This window comes from Salvelinus sp. IW2-2015, unplaced genomic scaffold (assembly GCF_002910315.2).
Source record: "Salvelinus sp. IW2-2015 unplaced genomic scaffold, ASM291031v2 Un_scaffold16442, whole genome shotgun sequence".
Classification (NCBI taxonomy): Eukaryota; Metazoa; Chordata; class Actinopteri; order Salmoniformes; family Salmonidae; genus Salvelinus; species Salvelinus sp. IW2-2015.
The window spans coordinates 420464-438220 of NW_019957588.1; the positions used below are offsets into that span (position 1 = coordinate 420464).

Sequence of the window (17757 nt, forward strand, 5' to 3'; positions counted from 1 at the left end):
GAGTGGACAGTTAAGGAGCACATGTTGCCCCTTGATGTTTTTCTAGATGTTCCAACTTTCGTAGATGACCCTCAGGGTTCATATAACAACCAGGGTTTGCTGTGAGTGGCATAAGATTCAACACTCAGGAGTCAACTGTCCTTCTTTTGTCTGTTTCATGCCTGAGAGTGAGTGAGTGAGTGAGTGAGTGAAGTGACGGTGATGAGTTTGAGTGAGTGAGTGAGTGAGTGAGTGAGTGAGGAGTGAGTGGAGTGAGTGACGTATGATAGTGTGAGGTGGAGTGAGTGAGTTGAGAGAGAGAGAGAGAGGAGAGAGAGAGAGAGAGAGAGAGAGAGAAGAGAGAGATGAGAGAGACGAGGAGAAGAGAGAGAGAGAGAAAGAGAGAGAGAGAGAGAGAAGAGAAATGATGAGAGATGAGAGCAGAGAGAGAGAGAAGAGCTGAGACAGAAGAGATGAGAAGAAGAAGAGAGAGAGAGATGAGAGCAGAGAGAGAGAATAATTACCTTAAAGTTATCACAGCTGCACCACTTATGTAACACATTATATCGATAAATTGCGCTAAAATGTATGTCATTGTCTTCATAAATGTGCAATACCGGATGTTGAAACATTTGTTAAATATTTTGCTACTTTGGTATACATTGACTAGTGAAAGGGAGACATAGAGAGAAGAGAAGTAATATTACACACTGTAAATAATAGCATCATCATTCACACACACACAGCCCTGTCTTCATAGTTGCTTCATAGTTTAATTATCATAGTTTGATCAGGAGTTTGGTCATAGCTTCTAATTATCGTTTCAATCACAGATTGGAATATAAGTTGGCCATGGTTTCTATCATACTTTCTAATCATACTTTCTAGTCGAGAGGTCGATTAATAAGCGGGTAAGTAGACCCTAGAGGGCGAGAAGCTAATTGTTTACAAACAGTAGTGAAATAAAAACAATGGTTCATTGTATAAATTAGCCTTCATTTAAAAAAAAAAAAAACATACATGTAAAATTCCTAAATTAATACCTATCATTCATAAATAATATAATTATCTAATATACAAAACATCAACTTGAATATTCAACTTCCCCTTCAAAAAAGTTTCAATGAGGAAGGAAGGATTCACCGATATCTTTTTGATCTGTTCTGGGCTGATGCTGGGTGTTTGGAGTTAAGGCCGTTAGTACAAAAGGCTGTTAGTACAAAACCGTGGAATAGCATCTGTTTTCATCCTGCTCCTCGAAGGTCGTTCAGAGTTGCCCTAATGCTGCATGTACCCCTGTTTGTTGAGCTGTCTGGTATTCATACAGACGTTTAGATATGTTTAACAATGTATTTATAAGAATAGATACCATATTAACTTATAAGAATACGTGATTTAACATATTACCTAAAAAATCATTGGCCCCCCGTTTTAAAAAACCATATCACGCCGGCGTTTAATAGTACAATAATTCAATTAATATTCAAACAATTCCCCGACTTCCAAATCTAAGATATTATTTCACAAGCTTCACCTTCAGAAAGCTCCATTTAAGGACGGATTCACGGGGGCCGTCTTTTAGCTGTTGGGCGATTAACTCTTCTGGGGCTGTTGGCCTTGTCTGGAGTTAGGTAATGCCCGTTTAGTACAAAATCGTAGGAAATAGCATCGGTGCTCTCGGCACAGGCCCATTTTCCCAGAAAAGCATTCCTCCAACGCGACAGACCCGGGTGCGAGAGAAAAACGAGAGATTCCCGTTCATAAGGGGTGAATTTATAGCATTAATCCCCCTTTATTCTAAATCTTTATACATACAGTTAAAACATGTTATAATTAATTAAACATTTTTACTATTCCTTCTACAGATAAAGGGCCTGTTCGAGGGTTGACATCCTGCCGTTTCCAATCCCACCCCGTCGGTCAAGACAACCTCTCTTGTTCGCAGGAATAATCCACACCCAAGGCTCGCGTGGCTTTTCCAGGCACTCTGGATTCACATCCAGACAGGGCTTTGGAAACATACGAAACTAGAAGATTTTTTTTTCATCTCTACTATATTGTCATGTTACTGTGGTCGTTTTTTAGTTCCAATAAACATGTGTGTAGAGTGTACACGTTTTTCTCACAGTAGATTTGTTTAAGCGCACAAGAAACACCTGATGTACCCCACCCAGCATAATTAATATGCTGGGTAGAAAATGAATCTGATGTAAGTCATAAGTAAAGGCCTTTCAAAAAGAGCTGGCATGATGACTGTGACAGCCCCCCACCCTGGAGAGCAGGCCCTCCTTTGATCCCCAACCTAGGAAAATCACCTGTTGTTTGGGTATCGTTATGTATAATGCCCTCCTATTGTTGAATTGTTTAGATAAGAAAACATATTTTCAAAACAAACCCTGCAGACACACACACCACACACAACACACAACACACAACAACACACCACCACCACACACACACACACACACAGGATAGATCAAATGCCTACAAACTATGCTGTAACATATACAGAGCACTATCTTGTTAAATAAACACCAACTAAAGCGTGAACAGGTTCAAAGGAAATAGCATGCACTAATATGCATAAATTAACACTAAGGCGCTGAAGACAGGAACAGGAATGCCCATATAGCGGCCAAAACACGGGATAACTCCCCGCCAGGATGTCCTGACCGGATGCCCAAAATATGGGGCATGCACCACGTCATCCAAACATAGGGTCATAAATCAAACGTTTGACGTGTGCCGGGTCCTACTTTATTCTCTCTGCGGCGTTGCCGGCAAGGTATATTTAATTTAAAAATGGAAAAAAGATTGGAAAGATATTGCATATATACAAAAAAAAATACAAAAAAAAATACCATTTACAAACAAACACGTCTTAAATGCTACTCCATCTGGATTAACAAGATGACTCTTTTAAAAAACAATTGGAATTTAGCAAAATCTGAAATTATTGTAGTATTCCGATTCCCATGGATGAAGACAAACTGTTTCCACCAGCGTACATAAGAAGCCACTAATAAATACATAGTTCGAGTCCATTTCAGAATACAAAAAAACTGTTCCGACAGCAAGATCCGTTATTTTAAGTTGATGTGTCATCATATGGACAGAGCGTAACGTTATTGACTATAACTACTGTTCCCGAAGGAGGGAAACTAGTTACAACATACTATCAAAATTCTACGCCTCGCTGGAAGCCCCGCATTCCACAGGTGATTGAGAGTGAGGCTTGGATTTATTCCTTAATATTCCAATACCGCTCTTCACCGACCCAGGAAAGCGGGGGACAAACAGCCGTGTTTGTACCTCGTTCCCTCACATTAGGAAAGGGCAATAATACTAATATCAAATACACTGCCCTCAGATCACATTAAAAACTTTGCCGGTTACAACATACTGGAGGTAGAATAAAATTCATATCCCCCAACGCACCACAAAGCGGATACCTAAATGAACAGCCCCTGACAGACCACCCAAGACGACCCACACAGATGTGTCAGTTTTTGTCAATTTATGCATTTCTTTGTTTGAAAACACTCCTGTCAATGTTGAGTTAAGACGCACACCGGATTACCATTTAGGAAGTTGGGATTAATCTATCTGCTCGCACACAAATGTAGCCATAAATTGCCATTTGGGTCTGATAGTATTTCTCATTGTCTTAACCTGCACCACTAATGAGTTGTGAGCTTCTCGAAAGTAATTTCTTCACCTCCAAACAGCAAGTAAACAAGTCTAATCAAAATCAATTGCGAATGACAATAGTTCCTCATAAGTATTTTAGTTAAAGATTTCCAGCTCTCGCCCTTCGAAACCACTCAGCACAAAAAAGGGAAAAATGTAATGCGCTGATCCTGTGGAAATGTCATAAAATACCTGATTACTTTTTATTCTTGCACCAAATAGCTGACAGCTGTGTCTGTCCAGAACTCACTGGAGCAGGAAACTGAGGGCCTAGAATATTTTTATACAATGTTGCAAGCTTGCTATACGAGTTTCCTGACCCAGTTGATAATTAATACAGTGTTTCAAGTTTGTGTAGACAGGCCATGTGCAGCCAATGTGATTTCTAGGATATTTATTTTATCAGGATATTTCTACCTGCAGAATGCAATGTTTTTATTGTTGGCTTTATGTAGGCAATTTTTTTACATAGTTGGCAATACAAGTTACTTGTAGATTTGTATAATTTTCATTTTAGATAGAATGTAGATTAATCACAGACAATAATTGAGATACTATTATAAATTAAATGTGCATCTGAAAAATCATAACTGGCACACAGATTGGTAGAAAATGGTCAGATAAATTGGCACTCCAACTGGACAAAGGTTGCTGACTGCTGGTGTAGTCAATACTAGTCTATTAGTCTATCTATCTGTAGTTTATTAGTCTATTACTGAAAACTTCAGGAGCAGAACGGCAGAATTTACGAAGTCCAGTAGCGGAGGGGGGAGGGGGGCTCCCTCTGGTCAGGTGATGTTGACGACCGGCTCCCTCTAGTTATGACTTCGAGTCATTTGTGTGTCTTAATTATTTAATCAAACAGAATGCTTAAACCCTTCTCAAAGTTGGTGCCTTGACGGATTTGTAAAAAATGGTTTGTCATGAAACACTATTTATTTATTCATTTAAATGTAACCTTTATTTAACTAGGCAAGTCAGTTAAGAACAAATTCTTATTTACAATGACTGCCTACCCCGGACGACGCTGGGCCAATTGTGTGCCGCCCTATGGGACTCCCAATCACGGCCGGTTGTGATACAGCCTGGATTTGATCCAGGGTGTCTGTAGTGGCGCCTCAAGCACTGAGATGCAGTGTCCGCTGCGCCACCTGGGAGCCCCAAAATTATGTTCTAGTGCTGTCCCCAACTAAAATACATCTTGGTCAACCAAGAGTCATCTGTTCTTTCTACCAATCGCCCCATGTGTTTTTATAAAATCAAATATACGTACTGAACTTGTCTGATGCTTTAACCTGTCTGGCACCAGTGGGACGATAGCGTCCCACCTCGACAACAGCAAGTGAAATTGCAGGGCGCCAAATTCAAAACAACAGAAATCCCATAATTAAAATTCCTCAAACATTCAAGTATTATACACCATTTTAAAGATAAACTTCTTGTAAATCCAACCACAGTGTCCGATTTCAAAAAGGCTTACCGTGAAAGCACACAATCTGATTATGTTAGTTCAGCGCCTAGTCACAGAAAACCATACAGCCATTTTCCAGCCAAGGAGAGAGCTCACAAAAGTCAGAAATAGCGATTAAATGAATCACTAACCTTTGATGATCTTCATCAGATGGCACTCACAGGACTTCATGTTAAAAAATAAATGTGTGTTTTGTTCGATAAAGTTCATCTTTATGTCCAAAAACCTCAGTTGAAATTGGCGCGTTATGTACAGTAATCATTGTCCCAAACAAACATCCGGTGAAATTTCAGAGAGCCACATCAAATTACAGAAATACTCATCATAAACATTGATGAAAAATACAAGTTTTATACATAAGATTAAAGATAAACGTCTTGTTAATCCAGCCGCTGTGTCAGATTTCAAAAAGGCTTTACGACGAAAGCACACCATGCGATTATGTTACATGCTGACCAGACCGGACACGTCGCGTGCGCGAGCGTCGCAAAATAAATTTAGCAATCCATGTTATTCAATACTTGCGCCAACGAGCGTCTGCGACGCCAAGGGCTAAAATAGAACTCATTCCTATTTCTGACGCAGATCGCGCTGCAAGTCCTGCCTCTCCCATCTCCTCATTGGTTTATAGAAGCAGGTACCCACGTGCCATCTCCTCATTGGTTATACCCACGTGGGTGATTGAAAGACAAACTGTTTTGCCAGTAGTCGTGGTAATACAATGAAAGTTTAGATGCGATCACCATATAAGTTAAACGATGAAAAGGCCTGGAAGGAGGAGAGATGACTAGAGACGATTCGGTTGGCCGTTTTATGTGTGGATTAATTGTCGAAGTAGAGGTCCTTGTGCATATTTTCAGGTAAAATAACAACTCAATGTTTATTTCCCAGGACAAATTAGCTAGCAACAGCAAGCTAGCTAAATAGGACAAATTAACTTTAGCTAGCAATAGCAAGCTAACTAGCTAAATTGCCATACATGTTTAATGCTTTTCGACCTGTCCCCAAATTAATGTCATTGGTTCAGAGTTTGTTTTGATATTTTAACCTGTGTGTCGTGATCGCGTTTGGTGTGGGGGGGYYAAATAAATGTATGCACGATAGCGCACGATGGCGCACACGCACAGCCGGTCTGGGTTCCGTGTTAGGTCAGCGCCTAGCCACAGAAAACCATACAGCCATTTTCCAACCAAGGAGAGGTGTCACAAAAGTCAGAAATAGCGTTAAAATTAATCACTTACCTTTGATGATCTTCATCTGGTGGCACTCCCAGGTCTCCATGTTAGACAATAAATGTTAGTTTTGTTCGATAATCCCTCTTTATGTCCAACTAAGGTTTTATGTCCAAAAACCTCAGTTTTGTTGGTGCGTTTAGTTCAGTAATCAAAAGGCACAATGCGCGCTCTCAACATCAGACGAAATGTCAAAAAAGGTACAATAAAAGTTTGTAGAAACATGTCAAACGATGTTTAAAATCAATCCTCAGGTTGTTTTTATCATAAATAATAAATCATATTTAAACCGGACAAAAGCTTAGTTAATAGAAAAGGTAAACAAGAAATGCGCGCTCCCGATCACGCGCTGGGCTCATGGCTGGAAATTTCCGCTGTCCACTGAAAGTGCTGTATCTCCCTAATTTTTCAGAGTAAAAGCCTGAAACAATGCCTAAAGACTGGCCACATGTAGAAGAAGCCATAGAGATCGTGAACTGGGTCCTAAGTCTTTGTATGGTGGATAGGCTTTCAATGGAAAAACAGCCTTTCAAAATAATAGTACTTCCTGGATGGATTTTCCTCAGGTTTTTGCCTGCCATATCAGTTCTGTTATACTCACAGACATTATTTTAACAGTTTCGGAAACTTTAGAGTGTTTTCTATCCAAATCTACTGATTATATGCATATCCTAGCTTCTCGGCCTGAGTAGTAGGCAGTTTAATTTGGGCACACTTTTCATCCAAAATTCCGAATGCTGCCCCCTACCCTAGTGAAGTTAAAACAAAGGTTTCAAACCAATTAATGAATGTATCTGAATCTAGGTATGTCTTGCCTTTAATGTAAGGGCATGAAAAGAAATTGGCTGAATATTATAGAATGACTTATCAACAGCTCTAATAATTTGCCTCCACAGGAAATCTTCACTGGCAATTCTAGAATGTACTATATAGCCTAGAAACATGGTTAAACTATCATTATGACATCACGGATGAATTCTAGAATATACTATATATCCTAGAAACCTGGTTAAACTATCATTATGACATCATGGATGGCCAGTCCTTGTATTCATAGTGTAGTGAATTCAGGGGGTAGCACTGAACTGAACTCAAACCTGGGTCCAGCGACTGTCAAGTCAACACCTTATAACTGTTACGCCAAGATGTCTGAACTTCTTGACGAGGTCGCTAGGTGTTGGGTTACGGTTTCTACGATAGCGTTCTCTATGAATTTGAGAGTGGTTACACTTCTCCTTCCCCCATCCCTCAGCTGTTTACCAAACCAAGTCTCTGGGCAGCCATTTTGTTGCTGTTTTAAAAAAACACACAACCCAGCAATCTGCAGTTCAAACAATAACAAATCTGTCATTCCAGAAATGTAAGGAAATGTAACTACAGACAGACAGACCTATGGATGCAAGGACTGACCATCCATGATATCAACATTATAGTTTTAACCATGTTGAGGCTATACAGTATTGATTTACATTGTTTCTAAACATTAGTGTAAAAAAAAGCTTATTTGGGGATCTGATGGGGTACAACAGTTGAACTAAGCTCATGAGGCATGTGTTATATTCTTCAAGAATCAATGGCTATAAATAAATAATTTAAAAGTCACAATATGATGTAGCAATTGCAGATTTCCGCTTTAACACCAAACATCAGTTCAACTGCAGAGTTTGTGCCTCTGTTTTTAAGACAGTACTTACTAGTGTTAATCAGGGAACGGTTTCTCAAAACCATCTTACGGCTAAGTTCACCGTTAGAACCATTGGATGCCTTAGATGCGTTTGGGAAACCAGGCCCAGATATCCAGTTTCCTCCTCTTCTTCCTCCTCCTTTTTCGATATAACAGTCATCTCCCCCTCCTCCTCTTTCACTCCATTAACTGCATCCTCCTCTCCTTTTACTGTAACCTCCTCCTCTTTCACTCTGAACGCGTCTTTTTCTTCTTTCACAGTAATGGCCTCACCCTCTACTTCTTGTTTTATTGTGATATCCTCCTGTTCTTTAGCAGGAGGAGAGTAGCTTAGTGACRGCATGGTCGGGGATGTTAGCTAGGCTAATGCTAACTTAACCAGACCGCTAGCTGACTAACAACAACAACACCGTAAATATGAAATAAAATCGGATAACTAACTAGACGACAGAACTGGGTTTAAAACACAGTGGCTAATAAACACGAAAACGTCTAAAGAGCTTTATTGGTTCAGCTATTTTGTCTAGCAAGCTACCGAGGTGGCTGACTAACTGTTGCTGCTGTTGAAAGAAGCGTTCTGTCCACTAGATTATACGTCACACCAAAAGCATTGCCTTGAAGTCTCATACCGCCATCTGCTGACTTGAGTGGGTAACGCAGTTGAGTAAAATGTATACTTTCTTTTCAGACAAAAAGTTAAAGGGTAGGAATCAGGGACGTCACTAGGCCTAAAATATTCATTAGTCCCCCCCTAAATAAATCAATATCAGTCAATATATTTTTACTGTGATTTATTTTTTCGTCAACCGTTCCATCGCATCTTAAACTTCTTACCGGGCCGGCACTAAGACCGGGGTAGGCTGCTGCTGCAGCACTAGTGACTGTTAGACTTTCTTCAGCAAAGATGGCGGACAGAAATATTTGGAGAGAGGGGTACCCCTACACAGAACTGAACTGTATCAAAGATGGCGGACAGAAATACTAGGAGAGAGGGGCACCCATACACAGAACTGAACTGGATCAAAGATGGCGGACAGAAATACTAGGAGAGAGGGGTACCCCTACACAGAACTGAACTGGATCAATGATGGCGGACAGAAATACTTGGATGGAAGCAAATGTAAGGGATTATAACGTCATAACGAATCATGCAGAAACATGTACAGTTGACAGGAATGTTAGTTAATGTAGAGACAAACGATTATGCAWTTTMTTATCGTTAAGTTAATGTATGAAAATCGTGATTTAGCAAGCTAGCTGACTAGCTAACATTATCCAGCTAGCTGGCCAGCTTTATGGGTGTTCTGACATGAGTATGAAATTGTCATTCTGGTTGTTTTAGGGACTCCTGAAACAACCAGCAAACCAGGCTGTCGTTTTGTGAAACAGTGGATGTATAGAATCTAGCTAGCTGAAGAATTTACTGCAAATTGAATGTACAATTTTGTAAGCTTGCCTTGCTGATATTTGCCATGCAGATAGATGAAATAACGTTCTTGCTTATTGTGCAGGGGATTATTAAAATCCCTGTATGCCTATGGATGTGTAGCTAGCTATCTAGCCGATCTGTGTATGGACCCAAACGTTTGGTATACATATTAGTTCATAACCTAGCTATGAACCTCAGCTATCATAGCCAGTTGTATCAACTTCAAAACAGCCTGAATGACATTAATGAAGCCTATGGATTGAGTAGAATATAATATCATGTTCTGCCAAGGATGCAAGTCGTATATACATGTAGTTATTACCATGCATGAGATCCCCACATTGTAGCCTGTACATTTAATATATTCACTGAATATATTCGTGTACTCTACCTTGGCAAATGAAGGTGTAGTTTAGGTATGAATGTCTTTGAGATTATTTTTCAGTCATATCCAATACCAGGAGTATCATATTCCAGTGTTTGAATGACGCTGTGTCTTCATGTATATATTACAATTATACACTTCAACCGTGTTTACCAATCTTGGTAATGGGACATCAATGGTTACACATTGTAACTAATAGACTAGAAACAGGATTTAACTAGTTAATTCATATATACAGAAATATAATGTTAAAAAACAGAACACCACTTCCTATGCATCATGTAAATACTCTAAAACCGGTTCATCTCAACATCTAATGCCCTTCATCTGCATTGATCTGGTAAACACAGGATAGGGGGAGTATTTCATCACATTACACTTCATTTCAACCAGTAGTGAATGTGAAATGCTTTATTGAAAAGCTCATTATCCAAGTGTTATAAATACAAGTTCAATCTGTTCTTCAATGCACATCTGTTGTGCATTATAAAAACAGAGGAAGAAAGAGGAGGTGGCAGGAGAGGTGTAAAAGACAGAAAGGGAAAGAGGTAAGCACATAGGAGCAGGGAAGGCAGCACATGATTAATGAATCACAGTGCTACATAAATATTCTCTCAGTTCATCACAATTACATAATAATGTCTCACGTCGGCCCAAAGGTTATCTTAAAAGCAGGTGAGGTGGCGATGATGGGATTGGGGGTTGGCATCCTCTCACATCAAAACATATCTGCAGACGAGAGACAGATGGAAAGAGAGCATGTTTAAGCCTTGTGTTTTCATTTTTTATTATGACATTGTTAGTCAACTATCAGGAGGTGAAATGCAAAACTGACCTGGGATCATTAACTCAGGGACTACTGCATCTATCTGTATTTCAATGTAAAGCATATATTTAATAATWCTTCCTGTTGACCTGACCAAGTGACCTCTCACCTCTGATCATGATGTGCCCTCTATGAAGCCAGTTCAGATGCAGGAGGGGTTCACCGACACAGCTGACATAACCTAGAGGATTTAGGGAGAAGGGGAGAGAGGGATGAAGTGAAGGAGAGAGACTGTTATTGAGAAAATAAGGTAGTTAAAGCGACAGTGTTCAACAGGAATCTGTGTGTGGCCTCACCTGGTGTCCACATCACAATAAGTGGCTGCAGAGTACTTTATGCTGAAAAACATGAACGGACACACAAGGACAAACAACATAGRGTAGTTATAGAAATAATTAAGTGTCTTACTATTCTCCATGGTTGGCCCTCTTGCCTATTCGTTGAAGGTGGAAGGAGCCACAGTTATACGCCTGAGCCTGTTTACTGCACAACACAATCCATCAATCAGATTGATATATGAGTGTGTAGGTGTGGGTTATAGGGTGTCTAATTGTTCTACATTTTTTCCAATATGGGTGATTTAAAATGTTTTGTTTTTGCCTGTTTGGTTTTTACACAGACATCAGACCCTTACCTAAACAGCACCCTCACCTGAGAAGTAGAAATCAAAGGGAGAGAAACTGTGAATTGAATAACTGCAGTGACATAGCTAAGTAAATGGAAGAATACTCTTATTGCAATGTGAATGGCTCTTAAAAGAGCCTTTGGTTGTGCATAGTGTAGTCTATGGTGTTGCCAGGGAACAGCACCCTCTTTGAAGAAGTAGGAGGTGAAGATCTCATGCACACGGATTGCCTCTCTTGCTGCGTTGTTGGACCCCATCCTTGAAACATCCTGCAGAGCAGCAGACTTCTCCTATGGCACACGGCGGTGAGCTGCAGATCCCCTCCTGGTCCTCGTGTCCATCCTCATGAAGTTACGCAGGACACAGGTAGCCTTCACACACCTGAATTCCTCCAGGAGGCAGTCCCAGATGACCCTGGTCACCCAACCTTGCAGTGCCCTACACGTTAATTGTTGGCAATAGTTTTGAAGGAATCTCCAGTTACAAGGTATCTGTAAGAATATGGAAGACAATGTAATTATTAGACTGTTACATCACCAGGTCATTGTGGATTACTAAAGTATAATATCCCTGATAACAAATCATGATAACATTGGATTGATAGATGCATGTGACAATAACATATCAAGGATAGCATCACAAATTAATACATTAATACCACTCGAAGCTTGATAATGAGTTGATAATTTGAATCAGCTGTGCAGTGCTAAGGCAAAAACAACAATGTGCACCTCTTTGAGTCCCCAGGACTGAGAACCACTGCTCTTCATTGGGACCTCTTCATATGTAGACTGGCTTTCATAGCGCTCTTTATCTGAGGACAGAAAACCTCACAAGAAACAGACTTCATTGTAGTCAAATTACACCACACTGAATATTATGTTACTATTATCTCCGTCCTCACTTCTAGGGACAGGAACAACACAAAAGTACCTGCTCTATACAGAATAGCCTACGCTCTCACTGACAGTTGGTGCTGCTATCCTTTCACCCTCCTCCGTGGCTGTTAGCTAGCTACCTACAAATGCATTTGAATTTTGTTTTTTACAGTGATAAATACATCAAGATAGCGAGCTAATATGAAGTTAGGTAGATGGTGATATTTAATTCACTTAGCTAGCTATCTATCTATACGTTAAGTTGGTTAGATAGCTAGCTAACCAACTAGCTAGCTCATTTWGCAGCTCATTTGAATTAGCCTGCACTGTAGCTAGTTAGCTAATAATAGATCGGTGTTTTTTACATTTTCTAAATSTATTTACTTACTTACTTGAATAGGTTCTCCCAGGCATGTGGACAATTAGACACAGGGCAGCAAAGTTTGTCACCAGAGCGTTTTAGAGGATATTACTATTGAACTATGAACCCATTTAATAACCAGACCTTCATACAAACTTGCTCTGCTGAATTCTTGACAGTCACAACGAGCGGCCTAAGCGGCATCTAGTCCATCTGCTGACTGGACGCAGTTGAGTAAAATGTAGATTTTATTTTCAGACAAAAAGTTAAAGGGTAGGAAGCATGAGTTTTTACTCACCAGTGTAACAATACAGTGTGGTTAAAGACTTAGTAACTGAGTTGTAGTCACGATCTGGTTACCTATAAGTACAAACAGTTATGTTTTTGTTTTAAATTGACAAAATTAAAATGACATTTTAAATGTTTTCTTTACTCAAGTATGACAATTGGGTACTTTTTCCACCACTGTATTTTCATAACGATCACTTGTGTCATGCAGCCGTTCCTCTGGGTTACCCCGCTGTCTGAAACGCTCATCCAGACAGTCGGCTTGTTTGTCATAGTCACTCTGTGTACTACAAATCCTGTGTATGTGACTGTATTGGCTGACGGGGAGGATCTTTTTTAGGGGTGTAGGATGGAAGCTGTCTCCGCGAAACAGGGAATTGCTGTCCGTCTGCTTCCTGTATAGGTCTGTGCTAAAACCACACCCCTCCCTCTTAATCAAAATGTCCAGATAACTTGTTTCATGTGCATCAAAGGTGAGGGTGAATTTCAGATGTTCACTGCTTGTATTGATGAAGGAGTGAAATTAATGAAGTTCCTCTGCTGTGCCCTGGAATAGAAGGAACACGTTATCAATGAAGCCATTTTCAGAGCCTAATGAGGTGCTAGAAAGAATTGTTAGGGCTGACAATCACATTATTCTCAAACAACCCCACATACAGATTGGCATAATTAGATATTATTTTTTAAATTACAATGACCATAATGACCTGAGCGTCTACTTGTCTTGTCTGTGTTTCTTTTACACCTGCTATGTAAAAGAGACAGAATAATGCACGATGGTCAATGCTATTTGGGATCCTTGGGACATCTCTACCCTAAACCCAAACCTTAACCCCTACCGTAACCATTTTAAATGTCAACTTCAATAGGCTAGGGACGTCCCAAAGATGTATCTCTACCTGAAAATACATGATCTAAGTGATTGATTGTTGGTACTCAGCAATCATAAAGCCTTATTTACTTTAATGAACTACTAAAATWGTGATTTTGTCACAACATAGACAGCAGCTCTACACTTTGACTGACTGATCCATTCATCCTTCCATCCCTCCTCAGCCTTCCTCTCCTCTGAAGACCCAGTGAGGGTGGAGCTCGGTCAGAGAGCTGTTGAGGGACTGGTTAGGAAGAACACTTCTACAGCCAGAGAGGTGAGAGGGCACACATGGTTTAGATGGTAAATATTTATGTCCCCTTAGCGGTTCATCACATAAGCATAAGGGAATATGTTCCATCATCTATGTTTATATACATTAGTGCAAACTGTTCACTGGTATTGGTGTAATTTCTCACCCCTTTTGGCTGTATGAAAGTGAATTTCCCCTCAGGCACACACATTTGCTCTTTGTTATTACCCGGGCCACTGCCTGTTAACCCCGCTATCATCCAGAAGGCGAGGTCAGTACAGGTGCATCAAAGCTGGGACCGAGACAGAAGCTGTTTTTCAATCTCAAGGCCATCAGACTGTTAAATAGCCATCACTAACACAGAGAGGCTGCTGCCTACATACACAGACTTGAAATCATTGGCCACTTTAAGGAATGGAACACTAGTCACTTTAATAATGTTTACATATCTGGCATTACTCACCTCATATGTATATACTGTATTCTATACTATTCTACTGTATCTGTCTATGTATTACTCATTTCATATGTATATACTGTATTCTATCCTATTCTACTGTATCTGTCTATGTATTACTTATCTCATATGTATATACTGTATTCGATCCTATTCTACTGTATCTGTCTATGCTGCTCTGACATCGCTCGTCCATATATGTATATATTATAATTCCATTACTTAGATTTGTGTGTATTAGGTATTTGTTGTGAAAATGTTAGATATTACTACACTGTTGGAGCTAGGAACACAAGCATTTCGCTACACCCGCAATAACATATGTATGTGACAAATAACATTTGATTTGATTTATTATGAAGGTCACTCATCTCTTTACATTGCTTATGCATATTCGGTGGCCTGACTGCATCCAGACTATGTCAAAGGCCAATCCTGGTAGATCTGAACCTAATGCAGCTTGGAGTGATCAGATGACAGAAGTCACATTTAGGTGCCATGTGTAACTGAGGCCATAGATGGTCCATATCCATTACTTTGAGTGTTGTATATAATATGACTAAATGTGTTTCTTTCTGTGTTGCAGGGGCAGTCAAGAAATGGAATGGCAAGGCCACAGAACATGACATAAGCAGAGCTGTGGGAGACCACCTCAAGCCCCTGGTAGAGTCAGGGGTGGTGTTTACCACTCCACCACTCCTTCAGCAGGCTTGAAATGTGGGATTGATAACGTTTTTCATACTAAGATGGACCAAGAGTCTGTTGATTGGTCAGTCAATGGGTTCATTTGTTGAAATCAAATCAAGCTTAATTTATACAGCACATTTCAGACATGGATGGCTTCACAGGAAAAAAAAAWTWATATTTAGTATACAACAGAAGACTAACAACTGAAAGACTAATGAGCACCCTAAGGAAATGCCATTGATTAAAATATTAATTGGATGCAATATCCAGCCCAAAATACAAGCTTGTTTTTTAGGAGGGGTTCTGATAGACACTATYGGGGTGTCCACTGAAAATGGACTAGTAACAACAACTGGGACCTAAACAACGAGACCCACTACATCTGCCCAAGAAGAGGCAAACAAAAGAAAAACCCACACCAAACTTAAAGATAGGAAGCAAACCAAAAATTTGGAGCAACTAAAGGTGTTGACTCTCCACATCTATCAAGACAACTGGGCCAGACACTCTTAAATAGAACCTGGACCAGCTCAGGTGAAACACCTTCCCACTAACGAGATGGACAAGGCAGCACAGGTGTAACACATACTGACTAACGAGGTGACACCAATCAGTGCGTCCTACGTGCTAACGAGCTATAAGTGCTAAAGTCCAACCTCAAAACATAAATGCAAAAACCAAAGACTGTAACACCTTCCCCCRTAAAGACAAATAATATATCCTATATTTTTGTTGGACACGTTTACTTACCACCGACAGAAAACATCTTCCATTTCACATTATAACCAACTACAGTGCGTCACCAAAATAAACATGGTGTCTACTTGCTGTCAACAATTAAAAATAAGAAAAAACATGCATTTCCAAATATATATTTTTCTACAATCTTACATTTTGAAAAACTCACTAAAATGTGCAGTCAAAATAGATCGTGATCCATGGCAATGCAATGGCTAAACGCAAAACACAAATATTTTTGACTGCCCACCCTTSAGACAATCAGCAACCAATTTGTCCTTACCACGGACATGTCTGATTTCAAGAGGAAACTCCTGCAATATCCATAGAAACTTTCCACCTCACAGAGGAGCTTCTCTCCCTTTTCAGGATTCACTCGATAGGCATGTTGTTGGATCGGGGCCCAGTCCCCAATGTCATGCTCTAGTACATTTGGGTTGGCACATCTGAGAATGAACCCTGATATTCTAAAAGCAGGGCAACAATGTCAATATAATTGTACCCCAGATTTGTCAGTTGGTTACTAAATGTTACATGAATTGTAAATATGAAATATAAAAACCAAATGTACATCCCTTTGTTAATATGTATTGGCAATAATTAACTTAATGGTCAAGCATGGAATAATAAAACATGTATCTTTTGTCAGGCTGGATGTTTGAAAATATGAGATGATTTGAGACATGCTTCTTCAGTAGTGGAATAAAGACGATTAGCACTTGGATGTTGTAAAGAAATACTGGAGTGATGTAGGATTGTAAATTAAATTGATTAAAGACAAATTGATTATTGGCCGTCGGGCATAGTCTTCTTTTCAAAGATACATTTAAATTTAGGGGTTAGCTAAACAAAGGAACACAACACTTATTTGTCATAACTCATCGATATCATGTTGAAATCAATTGTGCCGAGAAGAGGGAGATGAGGTTGCACGTCCTGTTAAAACTAACAGCTCAAAAACCACACGGAACCTGGGAGTAATGTGTACATCACTGGTTAGAGGACAATTTGTAGAAAACAGCTAGCTACATTTTGAAGTGTTGCATTTTGATTCAAGTGGGTCACCAACGTGGTAAGTGTAACACAACTCTTTTTTTGTTAGTCACTTTTTGTTAAATCACATAAATAGTACTCTTTCAATTCAGAGCCTGGATTTCCCCCCTGAGGCTAATATCCATATCATGCTGAAATCAATAGAACAAGGGGTAAACGTTTAGGGTTCTACATTGTGACATCATTAAATTACTCCTACTACAATGTTAAAACATCCTACATTGTGACATTATTAAAACAAATCCTTCATGTATGTATTTTCTGATGTTTGATCAGAGATATTTTATTAAAGTATCTCTTGACACATTGATCACAGCTATAAGGGTTCTCTCCTGTGTGTATTCTCTGGTACGATTTTAAATCACTTAAGCTAACAAAACTTTTTCACAGTCAGAGCAGCAGTAAGGTTTATTCAATGTGGATCTCTGGTGGTGTTTCTTGAGGTGTTCTGATCTGGAGAGACTCTTCTCTGCCTCTTCAGCATCATGATGTTGTTGAGACTCCCCAGAGGACCCGGGATAGTCACATCTCTCTCCTGTGTGAATGACAAAGTCAGACAGATGGTTAAAGTCCCACAGCAGCAGAAATCCACTGTTAATTTGAGGTAAAAGGTGATGCCCAGAGCATACCCATGAAGTTGTACAACAATTGACGTCTGTTAAATTATTTGACAATTGTCTTAATACAGTCAAGTGAGCAACAATAGTCATATTTTGTCTTGTTTTCACATTAGTAGTAACATCGATAACTACTGGAAACTCCTAACAGTAACACACACCTACTGTAGGACCCATAACTTCACCTAACAACAACATAGACCTACTGTAGGACCCATAACTTCACCTAACAA

At 39.7% G+C, this 17757-nt stretch overlaps 2 protein-coding genes and 1 long non-coding RNA gene across 4 annotated transcripts in view; 1 reads left to right on the forward strand and 2 right to left on the reverse strand.

The window, feature by feature from the left end:
- LOC112080695 (zinc finger protein 180-like) overlaps positions 1-8414 on the reverse strand; it is a 273956-nt gene extending 265542 nt beyond the window's left edge. The window contains exon 1 of one of the 2 annotated variants that reach the window (XM_070442662.1): positions 8274-8414. In XM_070442662.1, coding sequence (XP_070298763.1) covers positions 8274-8399 — 126 coding nt within the window. In that variant the 5' untranslated portion in view covers positions 8400-8414. Of the gene's footprint in view, positions 1-8066 lie in introns of both variants that reach the window. The other variant, XM_070442663.1, reaches the window with a different exon arrangement.
- Positions 1-17757, forward strand: part of LOC112080697 (zinc finger protein ZFP2-like) — a 172323-nt gene that overhangs the window by 113566 nt on the left and 41000 nt on the right. The window lies entirely within an intron of this gene.
- The window catches only part of LOC139027458 (uncharacterized), a 3703-nt gene continuing 1137 nt past the window's right edge, over positions 15192-17757 (reverse strand). Inside the window, exon 2 of the long non-coding RNA XR_011479548.1 lies at positions 15192-17442. This is a non-coding gene — a long non-coding RNA (uncharacterized lncRNA). The remainder of the gene's footprint in view (positions 17443-17757) is intronic.